Below are 16,918 nucleotides of genomic sequence, written 5' to 3' on the forward strand. Positions count from 1 at the left end.
TTTAAAGAAATAGTGTGTGTCGACCAACCCCACACCTTGTAGCCGTGTCCCAGTAGGGGAAAGGACGTGCGGTGCACTTTCAACTCATTGTAAATCATGTTGCCGGGAATGCCTATTATTTGCAGCTGACTGATACGGTGTCTGGGGCCACACTGGGTGAGCAAACCGAGTGCAAATTGCCGAACCGAGGCAGCAGCGATACACCAAAGCACGGCAGGACCCTCGCGAGCAAAAGCACGATTGACAATGTTCAGAGATACGCGAGTGGATCAACAACTCGACAAACAAATGCCAAGGGAAGCAGGCCTCCTCGACGAAAGAGTCAATGGAAACAGAGAAAGGCTGAAAAGACAGACGATCGATGGTGTATTCTTTCTAGGTGAACAAGAGCTCTCATTAAAGGCACCCAGTGCAACTTTCGAGGCTTAAAAATAAACATTCAATTTCTAGTCTTTTTTACACGTAGTATTGAAACTTACTACGTGTAAAAAAGACTAGAAATTGAATGTTTATTTTTCATTGAATGTTTACATAAAGTTGCACTGGGTGCCTTTAAGGGGACGCGGTGCAAGCAAGGAGTCAACAATGAGGGGTGAGTATGTCAAGCTTGTTTCCTTTCTGTCCGAGCACAACACAGACCTGCATTACCGACTTTACACTAACAAAGTGTCTGCTGGGACTAACTGGGCACAATACAAAATAACCTGATTAGTGCTATCGCTGAGGTGATTGGGAGAGGAGATACAAAGGGAGATCTATAAAGCACCTTCTTTCACAGTTATGCTGGAGGAACCTACAGATGTGAGTCCAGCTGGCACTGATGCTCTGTTGTGTGACAGACAAGGGTGCCAAGGAAAGGTTCGTCAAATTTGAGGATATTCTGATTGGCAAGGGGGCTGACGACATTGCTGCTCGTATAATCTGATTCCTGGCAAGCCTGGATTAAATTGTGGCATGATGCTTTGAGAGCGCCACAGTCTATCATTTGGACTTTATGCGGTGCAGGCTAAACTTGAGGTGAGGGCTCCTATGGCTTTATTTGTTCAATAATATTCAATTTATTCATTGACTTAATATAGGACTGACCCAGGGGACACAGAAGCTGCGTTTTATTTTCCAGATTCCCTGAGTTACACAAAGCTGCTCGGCGATATTTGCCAGCGGTGTCTTTGTTGTGTGACACCAACAAGGTGGTGAATAGTTCCTGATTGGTCAGCACGGCCTTTAAGAAGATAGTTTCCCTAAAGGAGTGATGCAGCACATAATAGACCCCCATGATCAGTTAGACAACGACTCTGTGCTGTTCTGATTGAAAAAATGTTTCACAAATTAAATTTTCTGCTTTCCACTAAATCTTTCGGTATTCAAATGTGCTCTCTGGAATACTGAAGAACAAATCACTCGAGGTACAATTCCCTCTCACAGGAATGGACGAGTTTTGTGACACCACTGAGAGAGAGGCGATGTGGGGAGGTGTATGATGTATATGCCTAGTGCAGAGGGACAGGGGGGCACTAGGAACCAGAATCTCCAAAGCGACATTTTGGAGATATTGAGACATTGAAAACCATTGAAAACCACAAGAAAGTCTGAAGTGTTAAACATATCCAAATTAATTATTGGATGCAGCCATGTCCAGCTCAACATCGCCAGAGGAGGAAAGGAGCGAGGAGACAGAGAGCAGAGGAACGTTCTTCGACTTGCCCTGGCTCAAAACAGACCTGTGATGTGCACCAAGACCGATAAACAAGGGCTATGCCGACCTCCTCGCTTGCCTTCAGCAGGAAGTTTATGTGGGAGCATCTGTCAACTTTATGCATTGATAGTTTGGCGGTGAGCATCCCAGTATCTACTGCCTCGGCGGAGCGAACATTTTCAAACCTAAAACTTATTGAAACGTATCGAGGAATAACTCTGTGCTGGCCCGACTGACACCATCTGCCTCCATGGCAGTGGAGAAGGAAGGAAAGCACAGGGACTTTATATTTGAACTTTATTGGACCGTGTCATTGAACTATTTATAAAGAGAGAAAGGATGGACTTTGTTTTCAAAAGATGAGCAGCTTCGGTAAGTTTGATGGATTTGTATTTATCTATACTCGACGGTCCTGGCTCAACCAGGCGCCTTAAGGGGGCTTCGGATTTCTTTACTTGGTTTTATGTTTTGCCCTCTCCTTTTCAACTTTTTGAATCTATGGAAAAATAGCACAAAACTGAATTATTGAGAGATACAGGTGCACTTAGCTCTTGTTTCAGAAACATAAACAGCACCGTTTGTCGTAAGCAGGTGCCATAGCTATTAATAGCTATGTATTAATATTATTAATATCATTATGATATGTATTATTATTGCTTGCTTTAGATCTTTTCTGCTTGTGTGAATGATTGTTCAGATTGTGTGGCCCATTTGTGCGTTTAGGCCCAACAGTTTGGCTGCAGTCTGTTGGGAAGCCTGTTGAATCCTGATTGTGTTATTTGTGTTATACTGCATCTTTTTGCTTGCCTGGTGGTGTGTGAGTTAATGTGACAGGTTGTTGGCTCTTGTTCGGTTGGTCGTGACATTGATTTTTTATATGAGGTGTCTATTTGTGATGATCCTGTCACACTGCGCATTAGTGGTAGATCCTTGATGGTTTCTGTCACCATGTATTCATGCCCCTCTAATTAGTGGGTTATAAGTCTCGTAGATGTTGAGCCTTGTGTTAAATCACTTTATCCCACTCGATAAAGGTTACCGTCACATGGGTAATAGGCTGGTTACATCGACTCACATAGCCTATAGTCATAGTGTCACTCTGAGTTTATTTGAAGGTGCAAATAACAGCATGATAGCTATGAAAATTGAGGTGTGAAATACATGGCCCATCACTGTTAATATATATATATATATAGAGATAGATCTAGATCTATGTATCTAGATCTCTATGTATCTAGATATAGATATTTGATATACAGAAGGACCTTGATGTTTTCATGGTAATATGGTCCTGGGCAACAATGTTAACTTTTGTTATTCTACTCACAGGTCTTTGAAGGCACTTGCCCACTGTCCCAAAGAACACCATCACCCAGCTATAGGATGTTGGCTGTTGATTCCGACACGTTCGCCAACAGAATACAGAATCTTACAAGACCCCCCGACCCCCATCGGGCATGGATCACACCGCGGCCTCAGTGCGGCTGTTTGTGGAGGCAGTGTGCTAGAGCCTTTAGTGTGACCGATTGGTTTTTCTCAGGAGACTCCTGAAGGAGTGGGGGACGGTAACGCGGAACGGAGAAGTTTTGGGCCAGGAAGCTTCGAGTTATTTAGTGAAGTTCAGGAATGAGTAAACAAAATATATTTGAGATATTTTTTTGCCTTGTTTTCCTAGATTTTTTGGATGCTATGAAAATTTACTTTTCATTGGCTCATCGAAAGACTAAACACACACACACACACACACACACACACACACACACACACACACACACACACACACACACACACACACACACACACACACACACACACACACACACACACACACACACACACAAATACTGCGATTGTTTTACGAGGTGGCTATGATTGGAAATCAATTGATACCCAGCAAATGCCCAAGCTATACTAATTGCGAAACTAAAACGCTGATATCTAGATGGTCTGGGGGGGCAGCATGGGGCGGGATGGGCAGGGCTCTGACCTTATTCTTATACTAATATTATGAGTATTATTATAGTATTATTATTAGTGTTACTATGATATTCGTGATCGATGAGTGTTAAACGAGTCATAAGAAAAGAACCTTCCTGGTAAAATAAAGGATAATAAATAAAATAAATAAATAATAATAATTGCACCCCTGACTCAATCAAAGTGATAACTCAAAAATCCCAAACGCCCGACCTACATTCATTACGAAACTAAAACGCTGATATGTGGATGATCTGGGGGGGGGGGCTGTGTGGGACGCGGTGGGCGGGGCTCTGACCTGCAGGTTCCACTCGCCCACGGTGGGCGCGTCGATGAGCAGCTCGGTGAGGTTGAGGTTGTTGGCGAACGGGATCCGCCGCTGCTTCAGCTCCTGCTGCCAGTCGGCCAGCAGCAGATTCCGGAACTCCTGGTTGAAGGGGCCAGAGTAGGACAGGAACGCCGTGGCCAGCAGCACGTCGCCTGGAAAACGGGGACACGGAGAATGTACCAACGCTCATGTTTACTATATTTGTGATTTTATTTGTGATTTCTTAATAAATTGCAGTTAGATTGTTACATTTTGCTCGATGAGTGTAAACAAGTCATAATTGCAGCCCTGACTCCATCAATATGATAACAAAAAAAAACGGTATTACATAACATAACATGATGAAAGGCATCATACGTAGGTCATAAGATATCCTTTGAGCAGTGCAGTACAGTACTGGGCACCACAACAAAAGATCCAAAATCACAGAACATCACGCCCCAATAAAAGCCTCACAACTACTCAAAGAAACGCACACGGTCGACAAGGTCCGAAACCGACGTGAGTCGGGGGTCGAACCGCGACGCTAACCCACCCACGAGGCGCTTGCTCTGGACCGCAAACTCCTTGCTCTGCTCTGTCCAGCGCAGCTTCTCCCCGGCCAGGCCGCTGATCAGGCTGGAGGCCGTCTGCATCTTCCGCCGGCACCGGTCTGCGTCCTCCAACAGCGTCTGCCGAGAGACATCACCAACCATCACAGGTCACTCTGCGTGGAGGGAATACCATCCAGGACACAGGCCAGGGAGATGTGTCTGCCCTTGGTTCCCCATCCAAGTGGAGCAGGTTACTTTTGTCTCCACACACACACACATACACGCAACCAAAGAATATTGACCCAAAATGACATGTCAAAGGTGACCTGGACAGGAGTTTCAAGATCTCTTACAAACAGCTGCACTATATAACTGCTATATAACTGACACCCTCCCAATAACTAACGATGCTACCTACAACATCGTAAGTATGTAGGTCATGTATGCAGACTGGACAATAGCGAACCACAGAAACAGGTCATATTTGACCTGAGGACGCGAAGAACGATTTGGACTAGAATTGAGAGGCTGCTGGACACGGATGTTCAGCAGGCTAGGAGGATGAGGACAAAGAGAACAGAGCTCCTGCGACTGCTGGACCAAAGGCTCAAGCAGGAACGCCCCAAGGCCACTAATGCGTCTAGCGGGAAAATATGAGGATGATGATGACCCACACGTCTGCTTTTGTTTGATCACTCCGTCGCCTTGATCTTTTCACAGCCTTCTCCAATTGCGTCCAATCTCAGGCCTATCTTTTCCTAAGTTAATTAAACTTGTTTTCTTTTCTTTAAGGGACGATCAGATTGCTTTAAAGCTAATCAGGCTCACGACGGGGTTCCGGAGGCCTGTACACTTTTTGGGGGCGGTGGAGCTGAATTGCAGAATGTAGCCCGCGAAAAACCACTGATGGCTCTTAATTGGTTTTGGCGGCTTTGGGAAGACGATAATAAGGCGATATTGAGCGTTTAGCCACGGAGAGGAAAGCCTAAGTCATTCTGATGGTTGTAATAAACTATAATTATTAAACTATAATTCACCATTAATTACCATTAGTTAATGCAGTAATAAGCATTGACTTACAGTTAATTTGGAGTTAACTAATGGTATAGTAATTATTTAATGGTCCTCATGTAAACTAAGGTATACATGTATACCCCCCAACCTCTTACTACCCCAATCTGAACCTGAATCACTGAGACCATGCTATAAAATAATGCTTATTAATGTTTTATCTCATGTTTATTACTGGTTAATGAACGTACCTGTATTGTCAAGCGTTAATCATTCCAGACAACCCTTCCTACACAGTATCTATCCACAGTCAGAAAACATCAACATTATGTACTCGCAAAACTGAAGGTCTTCTTCTATCTACTTATCAATGCCAAAATAGAGAATTTAGTGGAAAAACTTTATCAATAATCGATAGATGTAAAGGCCGATATATGCTCTGTTTTAGACGTAACGCGTAAGCACGTAAGATACATAACCCCCCCTTGCGCGGTAAAATATCCCCCCTTACGTGCTTAAGTGCGTCGCCCCAAATTCCTGACTATGCGACTAAAACACTACGGCCCTACGCAGCTCGCAAAGACTGTGATTGGCCAGCTAACCACATCCTTTCAGGAGTCTCACATTTCCGGTTTTACGGCAACCTTAACATCGTTCAGAGTGTGGAAAAAGACCGCTAACCTAAACTTAGCTACTGCTACTCTCGTCGAAAATACTGGAAGTGCATAAATATAAACAAGCCAGCGATTTCCACTTCCACGCCCACAGATTCGTTCGTTGCTCCCCCTACTGTTCTGGCGGAGAATCCCCTTGCAACACGCGCAATCCTTAAGGAACCTTAAAGGAACCGTAAATCAAAAAGTCCCTTGTGTAAATTACGTGCTTACGTCTCTGCGTCTAAAACGACCCTAAATCGGCCTTAAGTGTCTGACCCCCTTATGTTCACATTAAAAATAACTTTGCTAAAAAAGGGCCTGGAAATTTAAAGAAAAACCTGGAAATCATTACATGATAATGAAAAATGATAGTCGAATGCACGGTCCAAATCTTGATTAAAGCAGAATCTTCTTTTACCTCCTGGATAGTTTCCACTTATTTACACATAATGTCAGCTTCAATTTGTATCTTACACAGTCCATATGCACAGTTTCACACAGATGACCTATGATATCTGTCATGGAGCTATTGTAAAACACGTCTAAACAGCGTGTTTAACGTTAAATCCATACAGGTTAACTGAAACGTGACACATCGCCAAGGGCCCAGTTTGGTTTACAATTTGCTTAACTACAAAGTCGGAAAAACCTGGATTCATGGACGCTTAACAACAAGAATACAAATGTATTATTATAATTATAGATCATAAATGTATTAATGATCTGCCGATACTTAAGTTCGGCAATCAGAATCGATATCGGGGAGGAAAAAATCGTATCCGAAAATCTCTTTTAGTACACGCTCGCCCCCTCGACGGGCTTCCTGTCTCTCTCCCTCAAGCTCTCTTTCTCTGACTCTCTCTCTCTCTCACTCTCTCTCAGACTCTCCCTCTCTCTCTCTCTCTAGCTCTCTCTCTCTGACTCTCCCTCTCTCTCTCTCTCTCTAGCTCTCTCTCTCTGACTCTCTCTGACTCCCCCTCTCTCTCTCTCTCTCTCTAGCTCTCTCTCTCTGACTCTCTCTGACTCTCCCTCTCTCTCTCTCTCTCTAGCTCTCTCTCTCTCTCTGACTCTCTCTCTCTCTCCCTCTAGCTCTCTCTCTAGCTCTCTCTCTCTCTCCCCCTCCCTCTGTTTCTCTCCCTCTCTCTCTCTCTCTCTATCTCTCTCTCTCCCCCTCCCTCTGTTTCTCTCTCTCTCTCTCTCTCTCTCTCTCTCCATCATGGCCTGGTTTTCAATCTCCCTGACGAGTGCTCGAGTGACAGGCTTCTCTATCTATCTCTCCCTCCCTCCCTCCCTCCCTCCCTCCCTCCCTCCCTCCCTCCCTCTCACCTGCTTCTCCCTCATGGCCTGCTCGTACTCGGCCTGCACCACGTCCAGCTCCGCCTGCTTGGCGTCCAGCTCCGCCTGGGCCGCCTGCAGGTCCACGTTGGCCAGCGCCAGCCGGCCCTCCTGCACCGCCAGGTTAGCCTGGTGGGGGGAGAGGTAGCGCCGCGTGAGGCCCTGGGTCCGGTCTGCTGTTACTGGGCTACTCTGGGAGGACCGCCGAGGGTCTACCCGCCAACAGCACACGGTAGACCCGTGGTCTCACTCACACTCACTACGGAATGAGTGTGAATCTGATACTGGGGCTACTCTGGGCGGATCTCCATGGGACTACCCGCCAAAGCACACGGTGTGAGTGGGACCCATGGTCTCATTCACACTCATCACATTCACGGGTCTCTGAGAGGCACTTGGGCTGGGGAGAGGAGGAAGGGGGTCTGGAACATGGAGCGTCTCGCTGATGAGAACCCAGAGGACAATGAGAGAAGAGAGAGGGAGGGGGGGGGGGGGGAGAGAGAGAGAAGAATAGTCGAATAGACGAGAGTAGGAGTCCCTCGTAAAGCCTTAATTCCCATGTAATCTTTAGTTTCCATTTAGTTAATACTAGATTTAATTCCTGTATCTTAAGCCTCTGCATCATGTTGAATTCAGAAACTATAAGGCACATAGTGCATTATCATTTAGGAAACGATTGATGGGGAATGAGCGTGTTTTCCAAAATGTATCTGATCCTACTCTGAATGTCTGCAATCAGACATGAGTCGTTTACAGTTGGCAACTTGCAGTGATAGCGCTAGCTGCCATTTTGGCGCCTTCACTATCATTGGCTTGTGCCCTGTGCTCAAGCACATCCCACTGATTGGCTGATTTCAGATACAATTCTCTAGTGTCACGTGACAATCAGTGGACAGTAAGCCCGACCCCAGATCAGCGGCAGTTAGAAATATTTGCAGGAAGAAAAGAAGAAGATATGCTTATAACCAGAAACATATTTTTCGACGGTATTAATATGGACACTCATCATTTTATGGAACCATATCAACCATGATATATCATATACCACCTTTCTATCGGGAAATCACCCATCCCTATTTGAAATTGAGAGAATGAGTGAGTGAGTGAGTGAGTGAGTGAGTGAGTGAGTGAGTGAGTGAGTGAGTGAGTGAGTGAGTGAGTGAGTGAGAAAGTGAGAAAGAGCGAGAGAGCTAGAGAGAGAGAGAGAGAGAGAGAGACAGAGAGAGAGAGGGAGAAAGAGAGTGTGAGAAAGAGAGAGAGAGAGAGAGAGAGAGAGAGAGAGAGAGAGAGAGAGCGTGAGATTGAGGGTAATTGGTGGTCGGATGAAGTGCTTATGACCAGGTCAGGGAGAAGGCATTTCAAAAGGCAATCGAGCAACAGAGCTTTAAAGTGTGTGTGCGTGTTTGTACGTGTGTGTGTGTTCAGGATGTTTGTACTTATGTGTGTGTATCTGTGTGTGTGTGTGTGTGAGAGTGTGTGTGCCTGTGCGTGTGTGTGTGTGTGTGTGTGTGGGCGATAACAAAGCCTTTCTGAGTCTAAGAAACGTGTCGGGCTTAAGGTGCGACCGCAAACAAGTAAACGGATTGGCCAGCTGTGCCGCTTAATTGGGAAGAGAGAGGTGGAGGTCAGAGCGCAGAGCGAGGAGAATTCACCAGAATCTCTTGCAAAACAAGCCCTGGCCAACCGATCGGGTCAGGGGCCACATTTGAAGACACAAAAAACGAGCAAGGGTAAGGAGAGGACGAGAGAGGGAAGGGGGGATGAGGAGGATACAGTCGAGCAGGCAGAGCAGAGGGAGCGTCTGCAGTAGTTCTGATGCTTTGGGAGTGGGCGTAGCTTCCCTGTGCGAATAGCAACCCAACCAATACGGATATGGGGGTGTTCTGAATGCAATCGACGTGAAGGGAAGCGAGGGCCTGTCAATTGAATGCAACTATGTGGATGAAACCGGTTAGATCGGTATCCCAAACTGATTTCCCAGACACATTCTCATCCCTGCTCTGAATGGAGGATAATTGTCTTGAGGAATTGGTTTTCTTTCCCCTGATGCATTCTGGGCGTTTCATAATCTCCATTTGATTGAACATGGTGGTTCCATTCAGACGATATTGAACGCCAATTTTGTGCATCATTGTGGAGGGCAAAAAGATGATTGAATGTGTCAAGCAGGCTTTGTTATCTGGGCTTTGTACAATCTGCCTGAGTCTTCACTTGCGCGCACACACACACACACACACACACACACACACACACACACACACACACACACACACACACACACACACACACACACACACACACACACACAATCACACATGCATATACACACACACACACACACACACATACACACAAGAGATACCTTCAACGGCAGGACTTCCTTGTTGATGGAGAAGAAGGAGGCCATGGCCTTGGTCCAGGAGGCCAGGCCGGCCACGTTGCCACACACCCGCTTGGCCGTTTCGATGTTGTAGTCGGCCATGTCGAAGTAGGGCTGCAGCAGCTCCACCACCTCCTCGTGGATGCTGTCCTTGGGGAATTGCTGGTTGGTGTGGGCGGGGGAGGGAGCGGGACCACAGGGAGAGATTACGGAGTGAATGCATGACGAGGGAGGAAAAGTGTGGTGACGAGATTTTGAATACAGAGAGTTTGGCGATGCTACGTCATTATGCTAATGTCTGTCGATTTCGTACACGTTTAAGTGTAAAACGAGATCTTGTTGGATTGTTAGAGTAAACAAACAAACAAACCAAAATGGGGAAAAGAGGGTGGAAAAGCTGGAAAGAAAACCCAACCAAAAAATTGTATATGAATAATAAAAACGAGAACTTTTAGAATCGTATGAGTAAGCAAACATTCACCGCAGCACAGAACACGAGAGGGAGGATGAAAAACAACAACTGAGTGAACAAAGAAGTGTCAGAAAGATAGAGACTGAGTAATTAATAACAAAACACGGACGGACAGAGGACGTGGATGAAACAGATGAGCGTAGTAGGATTATGTATTGGTTATGATAGAGGGGAGAGAGAGAGGGTGAGAGAGAGAGCAACCTTGTTTTTGTATACCTTTTGTAGTACTTTGTAGTCATTTTAATTCATTTTATTATTAATGAATTAATTTGATTCAGATGACCTCCCTTATCATTCTTTCAGAATATACAGACAACAATAACTGCATTTTGAATACCACATTGAAGATTACATTTGAATGCACTGTTTACATAAGAACACGTTAGATAAGCTTCGTCTGTGACTTTGTTGCAGAGACCAAAGATACAAACAGCTGAAGTACCATGTGGCCATCGAGGAGTTACGAGGCCTAGTTTATTCTAGACTTTTTTATCTTCAAATAACTCAACGATGATTTGGCACAAAAAGCCCGGAAGCATGTTTTTAGCTCATAACACACCCAGCCAGAGGCACCCAGCGTCACAGTACCTTATTTATTATGCTTCCATGGGAGCGCACTGCAGCCCCAACTATTCATTATATATAATTTGGAAAACTATATATATATTTTTTTTAACACACAGCTGGCATCTGGTGGTGATAAACAGCTCACGATGGGGTTGTCTGGGCGTATGAATTCAGGTGTGAGAGTGGACACCTGCATGTACGCCGAGGACAATTTAAAAGTGGAAAACCGTGAACATGCAGAGAACAACAGCCACGGGAAGGTGTTTAATCCGGGTACATGGTTAGCGCACTAGCGCGCTCAGCCTCCATCCTGGAACACCTAAATGCAACCCAAATTGCTAATTTACTCTAATTTTGTATCTATATTATTTTAAGGCAAATTTCCTTTGCTTTAATAAATTTTTTCGTAGACAAAATTTCTTGCACATTAAATCCAAGGCAAAACTCCTTGAACGCAAGTTCCTCGTGTACCAAGTTGGAACACCAGGACGATTGGCTTGGGCCTACCTGCAGGCTGCCCAGGAAGTTCCCGGCAGTCATGAGCTTGAGGGACTCCTGCCAGGAGGGGACGTGGCAGTGCTTCTCTGGGTCCATCCGCACGGTGTTCACCCGGCGCTGGAATAGCAGCAGGACGCAGTCCATGATGCGCATGATGAGGTGGGGCGGCCGGCCAAGGGTGCGCACCGTGGCGATGTCCGACGGCTTGATGGTCTGCGCCAGGGGAAACAGCAGCAGAAGATACGAGATGAGGAATGGGCTTTCAAAGATTAAAACGTGGCCTGCGAAGCCCTTTGGGACTGTGGCAGTGTTTAGGGGGGGGGTGTACAAATCAAGTGGACTCAAGTGCTAAAATGTTGTACCATTCATGTACAACATTGTTTGTCGTTTCCTTTTCAGTTGGGAATCGAAGACAAATACAGAATACTGAATATAGAATGCACAACAACATTGGTTGTTCATTTTCAGTTGGGAAACGAGGAAAAATACAGAAAGTATGAAGAATACAGAATGTGTCGAAACAAATGCCGATATTCTATCCCAACTCCCAAGCACGCTGTATTGTGTTGTTCAGATGTCCTTTTGAGATGTAGTGAAGAGTATTTGAAATGACTGGAAAGGCCCATCTGGATACTATTCTAAATACATTGTAGCCTCATGCATTTCTTATGTTTTTACTGGCAGTGTCATGCCAAATTTGTACCGGCTGCCAAATTTGTACCGGGCGCGTCCATACGTAATCCATTCCAAACCTGCCTGGCAACAGATGATCGCGTTGTCCGTTGCCTGGCAACGGACGATCGCGTCGAATGACGTGAAAGGTTCCCGAACATTCGCGAACCTTCAAGCTCGTTCATTCACACTAGTCCGTTATCTGTATTGTGCTATTTCGTCCTTGACCTGCTTTAAACACTCAGTTTACTTGCTAAATTTGATTAAACAATTAAATACAATACAAATATAAAGTAAAAACAAGTGTTATCTAGCGATCCGTTTTCTGTATTATGTTATTTCGTCTTTGGCAACATGAGCGCGAATGTTTTTTGAAATCCGCTTTAAACACTCAGTTTACTAGCTAAATTTGATTAAACAATTCAATACAATACAAATATAAAGTAAAAACAAGTGTTATCTAGCCATCCGTTATCTGTATTATGTTATTTCGTCTTTGGCAACATGAGCGCGAATGTTTTTTTGAAACCTGCCCGGCAACGGACAACCCTTACGTAATCAGTTGACGTGCCCGGTACAAATTTGGCAGCCGGTACAAATTTGGCATGACAGCAGCCACACAGAAGTTTGCACACATACACAAACTAGCACACACCCACACTTATCTATGGCCTTCTGCAATTATTCAGTACTGAGAGGAAGCCAGCAGGGTTCATGTGTGAGGGACGAGGTGTACACTTCCGCAATCAATAACCATGGTGAGGAAAGAGCCCTTTGGAACATGCGTGTCACTGTTGTGCGATACAAAACATCACAAACCGCTCATTGCCACACACGCATGGCTCATAAAGGAGCTGTAGTTTAATTAGCATAGAATGCCATTGTCATCCGTCAGCTTTTAGTGAGGGAAATGCTCTATGAGGATATGTTTCGAGTTGTCTGTGCCTGCCTCTGTATTAGCCATTTTACACAGCTCCTGGCTCATCCCTCATCTCATTCTCATCCCCGATTGGTTAGGGGAATCAATCTTGCCGGTCAATCACAGGTCTATGAATATATAAAAAACTTGTCATGGGTTGAGAAACGTAGTGAGAGAGAGAGCACCAGGTTTCTATATTTTGCGGGGGGTTTCAAGGGGGGGTTTGCTCTCTTCTTTTCTATCTTTCTCAATGTGGACCTCTTTAAAGCCATCGTTTCGTAAAAAAAAAGCCTTTAAGTGTAAGACTTTTTAACATGATGGTCTGGTTTGTCAATACACCTTCGAAGCTTGGCTTTGGCTACGTCCAAAATAAGCCGTTATACTGTGTTTTTGAACTGCAGTTTTTTAAATGTGCTCGACCGTGATAGAGCTGGCACTAGTCTTTAATGCGGGGACACCCTCGTGGGTTCGGGCCCCAAAATAGTTCCTCAATGGCCACACTTAGCACGGTCCTGCTGCCAGAAACTGGCCCAAATCGTTGCAAACGGCCCCCAACTGAGGAAAGAACAGAAATACTGGAAAAACGTTTTCATGTGCCTACATTTGACTATTTTACGTTTTGACCATGTAGCTACCCTCACAATATCAAAGGATTACAATGAAACGCCATTGGCAGATGAGTTAAAGTAAGGATACAGCTTGGATTAGCTATCACTCAAAAGCAATGTCCCGTCGACACAGAATCAGGTCAGAAAGCAAGTGGATCCGTGGCATAATGTGAGGCTAAGCATTAATTCAAACCGTAGGCAGGGGGAACCGAAATGCCCACCACACACAATAAGCCCCAAACGTTACTTCACTGAGCCCACCACTTTGTATAATGCCAGCAGTGGAGTCAAGCAGCCTAGACACCCAAAGGTAAAGCCTTAGCTCTTGTCGATGCCCAGCTTTTGCGCCTGAGAGGATAGTGAACGGCTTGTCAAAGTTGGAGACTGGAAGAGGAAAATACTCGATGTGGGACATACCCACACACACACATATATTGCATAACAGGGATAAGTCAGGCCAGCGGCAGCCCTGAGGAACTATTAACACAGTGTGTGGAGGGGGCATTCCCACGGGAGAGAGGAAAGGCAAGAGTGGAGGAAAATGAAGTATCAAGCCCAGAAATTGGGCAGAGAGAGGGGGATGGATAGAGCGTTGTAAGATAGAGAGAGAGAGAGAGAGAGAGAGAGAGAGAGAGAGAGAGAGAGAGAGAGAGAGAGAGAGAGAGAGAGAGAGAGAGAGAGAGAGATTGTGGTTGGGGAGAGAAAGGGAGGGTGTGAGAGAGAGAGAGAGAGTGAGGGTAGGAGAGAGAGCGAGAGAGAGAGAGAGAGACAGTGACAGTAACAGAGACAGTGACAGTGACAGAGAGACAGAAAGACAAAGAGAGATAGAGGCCTCTGAAATGACGGTGGCAGAGTATAAATTGAGGGAGAGGGAATTGGGTGATAAAGTAGAATAAATTAGTGATTCCTGGTGGGCCTCCGCTATTTACAGAAGCACAGAGAGAGAGAGAGAGAGAGAGAGAGAGAGAGAGAGAGAGAGAGAGAGAGAGAGAGAGAGAGACACTAACACACAGAGAGAGAGAGAGAGAGAAAAGAAAAGAAATGAAAAGCTGGAGCGAGATGAAAAGCGTAAAAAGTGTCTGGGGCAGATATTTAGAGACGGGATCAGAAAAAGAGCCAACCAGCGGAGTACAACGGAGAGATGGAGTAAAGCCATACTTTAGGAGACAGGGCATACTCCCCAGCGAGGCAGGTATGGCTGAACAACCCCCATCCACATCCCAGAGCACCTTCATCTCATATCGCCTCCTGGCTGCAATTACCACACTGCTGCCCCCCTCCTCCTCCCACCTAGTCCTGCCTGCTCCCTGCTCTCCTTCCTTCTCCTCCCCCCACCTCCCACCTCCTCCCCCCACATCCCTCCTCCTCCTCCTCCTCCTCCATCTCCAATCTCCCCGCTCCGCTTCCCCTGGTCTCCAAGCACCCCCCCCCCCCCCCCCCCCCCCATCCATGGCTGCCCGTCATATTAGCGTGGCCCGGTGCACCTGGCTCGGGGCTTAGCCTCCCAGTCCAATAAGAACCGGGGGGCCCTCGTGGATAAAGAGCTCCACACGTGGTGCTGCCAAGTGAGCAGGTTGAGCTCTCTCCGAGCCACCCGGCCACGGTCGGCCTGATGAGTGATTCTCGACGTCGATAAATCAGTCAAGCAAAACCAGCTCCAGTCTTTCAGTTTTAATCGGGAGGGGGGGAGGAGGGGAGGGGGGGGGGGGGTTTCTGTGTGGGTGACTCCGGAGATCAAATGACAATGGTATTTGATTCCAACTGTTTAATAACACGCTGCCGAAAATGTCATTAGAAGTGATGAGACACTTGCCTGGGAATTAACACACACACGCACGCACGCACGGACGTACGCACGCACACACAATAGCGTGCACATACGCACACCACACATACATAAAAATGAACAAACACACACAAAGCTCATTATTATATTCAAAATCACACATACACAGACATGCATCAAGAAAGAGAGCGGGAGAGCGAGAGACCGAGAGAGAGAGAGAGAGAGAGAGAGAGAGAGTGAGCATGAGAGCGAGAGAGATACTGAGAGAGAGAGAGAAATAGAGAGAGGGTAAAACCGAGACGGAGATGGATACTAAAATACCCTTGTCTTGTTGTTTCCGGTGGTTTGATGACTCAAGCGATACATTAATCAGTGCCGTTATTAAAGGACTCCAGCCGTTCCTTTATCTGGCAGCCGCTCTATCACGCCTGTTTTAATCTCCATCAGCCACACCACCTGTCAACGTCACTATGCGCTGAAGACATTTTGATGTGACATATTGACGACATGTTTTTTTGTTATGGCGGAAAATTGGATAATTTTGAGTGAGACATCTCTCATTGTTTCCTTTTCGCGACATTTTCATCACTTTCTTTCTCCCTTCTGTTAGATTGTTTCGCTTTTGACTGCTTTACTTACGATTCATTGATGACATGTCCTTTTAATTTTTTTTTTAATAAGGAATGAGTCAGGGTTGGGAATCTCACTCACGGACGCCTACAGGTTGACAGTGTTAGGTTATGGTTTCTCCCGCGTTGAAGAAAACTCAGTTTAGACTTCACTACGTTGACAGCGGGGGGAAACATGTCTGAACAAAGGAAGTTCGGCATAATGTGGCTTAAAAAAAAAGATATGCACACTGGCTAGCTAAGAGCTAACCGGTAAAATGGCTGTTAAATTTCACATATTACTGTATTCAGGGCGAGATATCAAATATCCAAACATACATTGCATAATTACACATCAAATTATGTGTAACAACGTCAACCAACATTTTTACTATAATTTACATTAACGATGAAACGCTGCAATGGTTGGAAAACCGGCGCTCTGAAATTATAACAGAATTACCAACCTTGGAATAATAAATGTATCAATAAATAAATTTGGTTGAAACAACTGAACGGACAATTCCATTCAGATACATTTTTAACACATTGGCGCTCGTTTTTCCAGACATCTTGAACGCAGCATTGAAACGAGGACTTCTCAACTGGGATTGGCCCCGCCCCTAACCCTTATCCTTAGCTCCGCCCACCTGCAGCGCTGCCTCCGCCTCCTGCAGGGCGGGCCGGGCGGCCTCCAGCTTCTCCTTGGCGATGGCCTTGTCCACGGAGATGCTGTCCACGATGGCCTGGGCCTTGTCCTTCACCTTCTGCACCTCCACCTTCACGCGCTCGGCCGCCTGCGCCTTCACCGTCACCTCCTTCAGCACCTGGGGGGGGTGGAGGGGGGGGGCAGGTTTAGTTTAGTTTAGTTT

The 16,918-nt window shown here is 45.9% G+C and overlaps 1 protein-coding gene across 1 annotated transcript in view; it reads right to left on the reverse strand.

The window, feature by feature from the left end:
* The window catches only part of dnah5 (dynein, axonemal, heavy chain 5), a 139,661-nt gene that overhangs the window by 38,784 nt on the left and 83,959 nt on the right, over window positions 1–16,918 (reverse strand). Inside the window, exons 65-70 of the mRNA XM_060064883.1 lie at window positions 16,697–16,873; window positions 11,463–11,666; window positions 9,899–10,078; window positions 7,528–7,665; window positions 4,537–4,672; window positions 3,972–4,153 (exon numbers count right to left, since the gene is read on the reverse strand). Of these exons, the coding sequence (XP_059920866.1) occupies window positions 3,972–4,153; window positions 4,537–4,672; window positions 7,528–7,665; window positions 9,899–10,078; window positions 11,463–11,666; window positions 16,697–16,873 (1,017 nt within the window). The remainder of the gene's footprint in view (window positions 1–3,971; window positions 4,154–4,536; window positions 4,673–7,527; window positions 7,666–9,898; window positions 10,079–11,462; window positions 11,667–16,696; window positions 16,874–16,918) is intronic.

This window comes from Gadus macrocephalus, chromosome 11 (assembly GCF_031168955.1).
Source record: "Gadus macrocephalus chromosome 11, ASM3116895v1".
Lineage (NCBI taxonomy): Eukaryota > Metazoa > Chordata > Actinopteri > Gadiformes > Gadidae > Gadus > Gadus macrocephalus.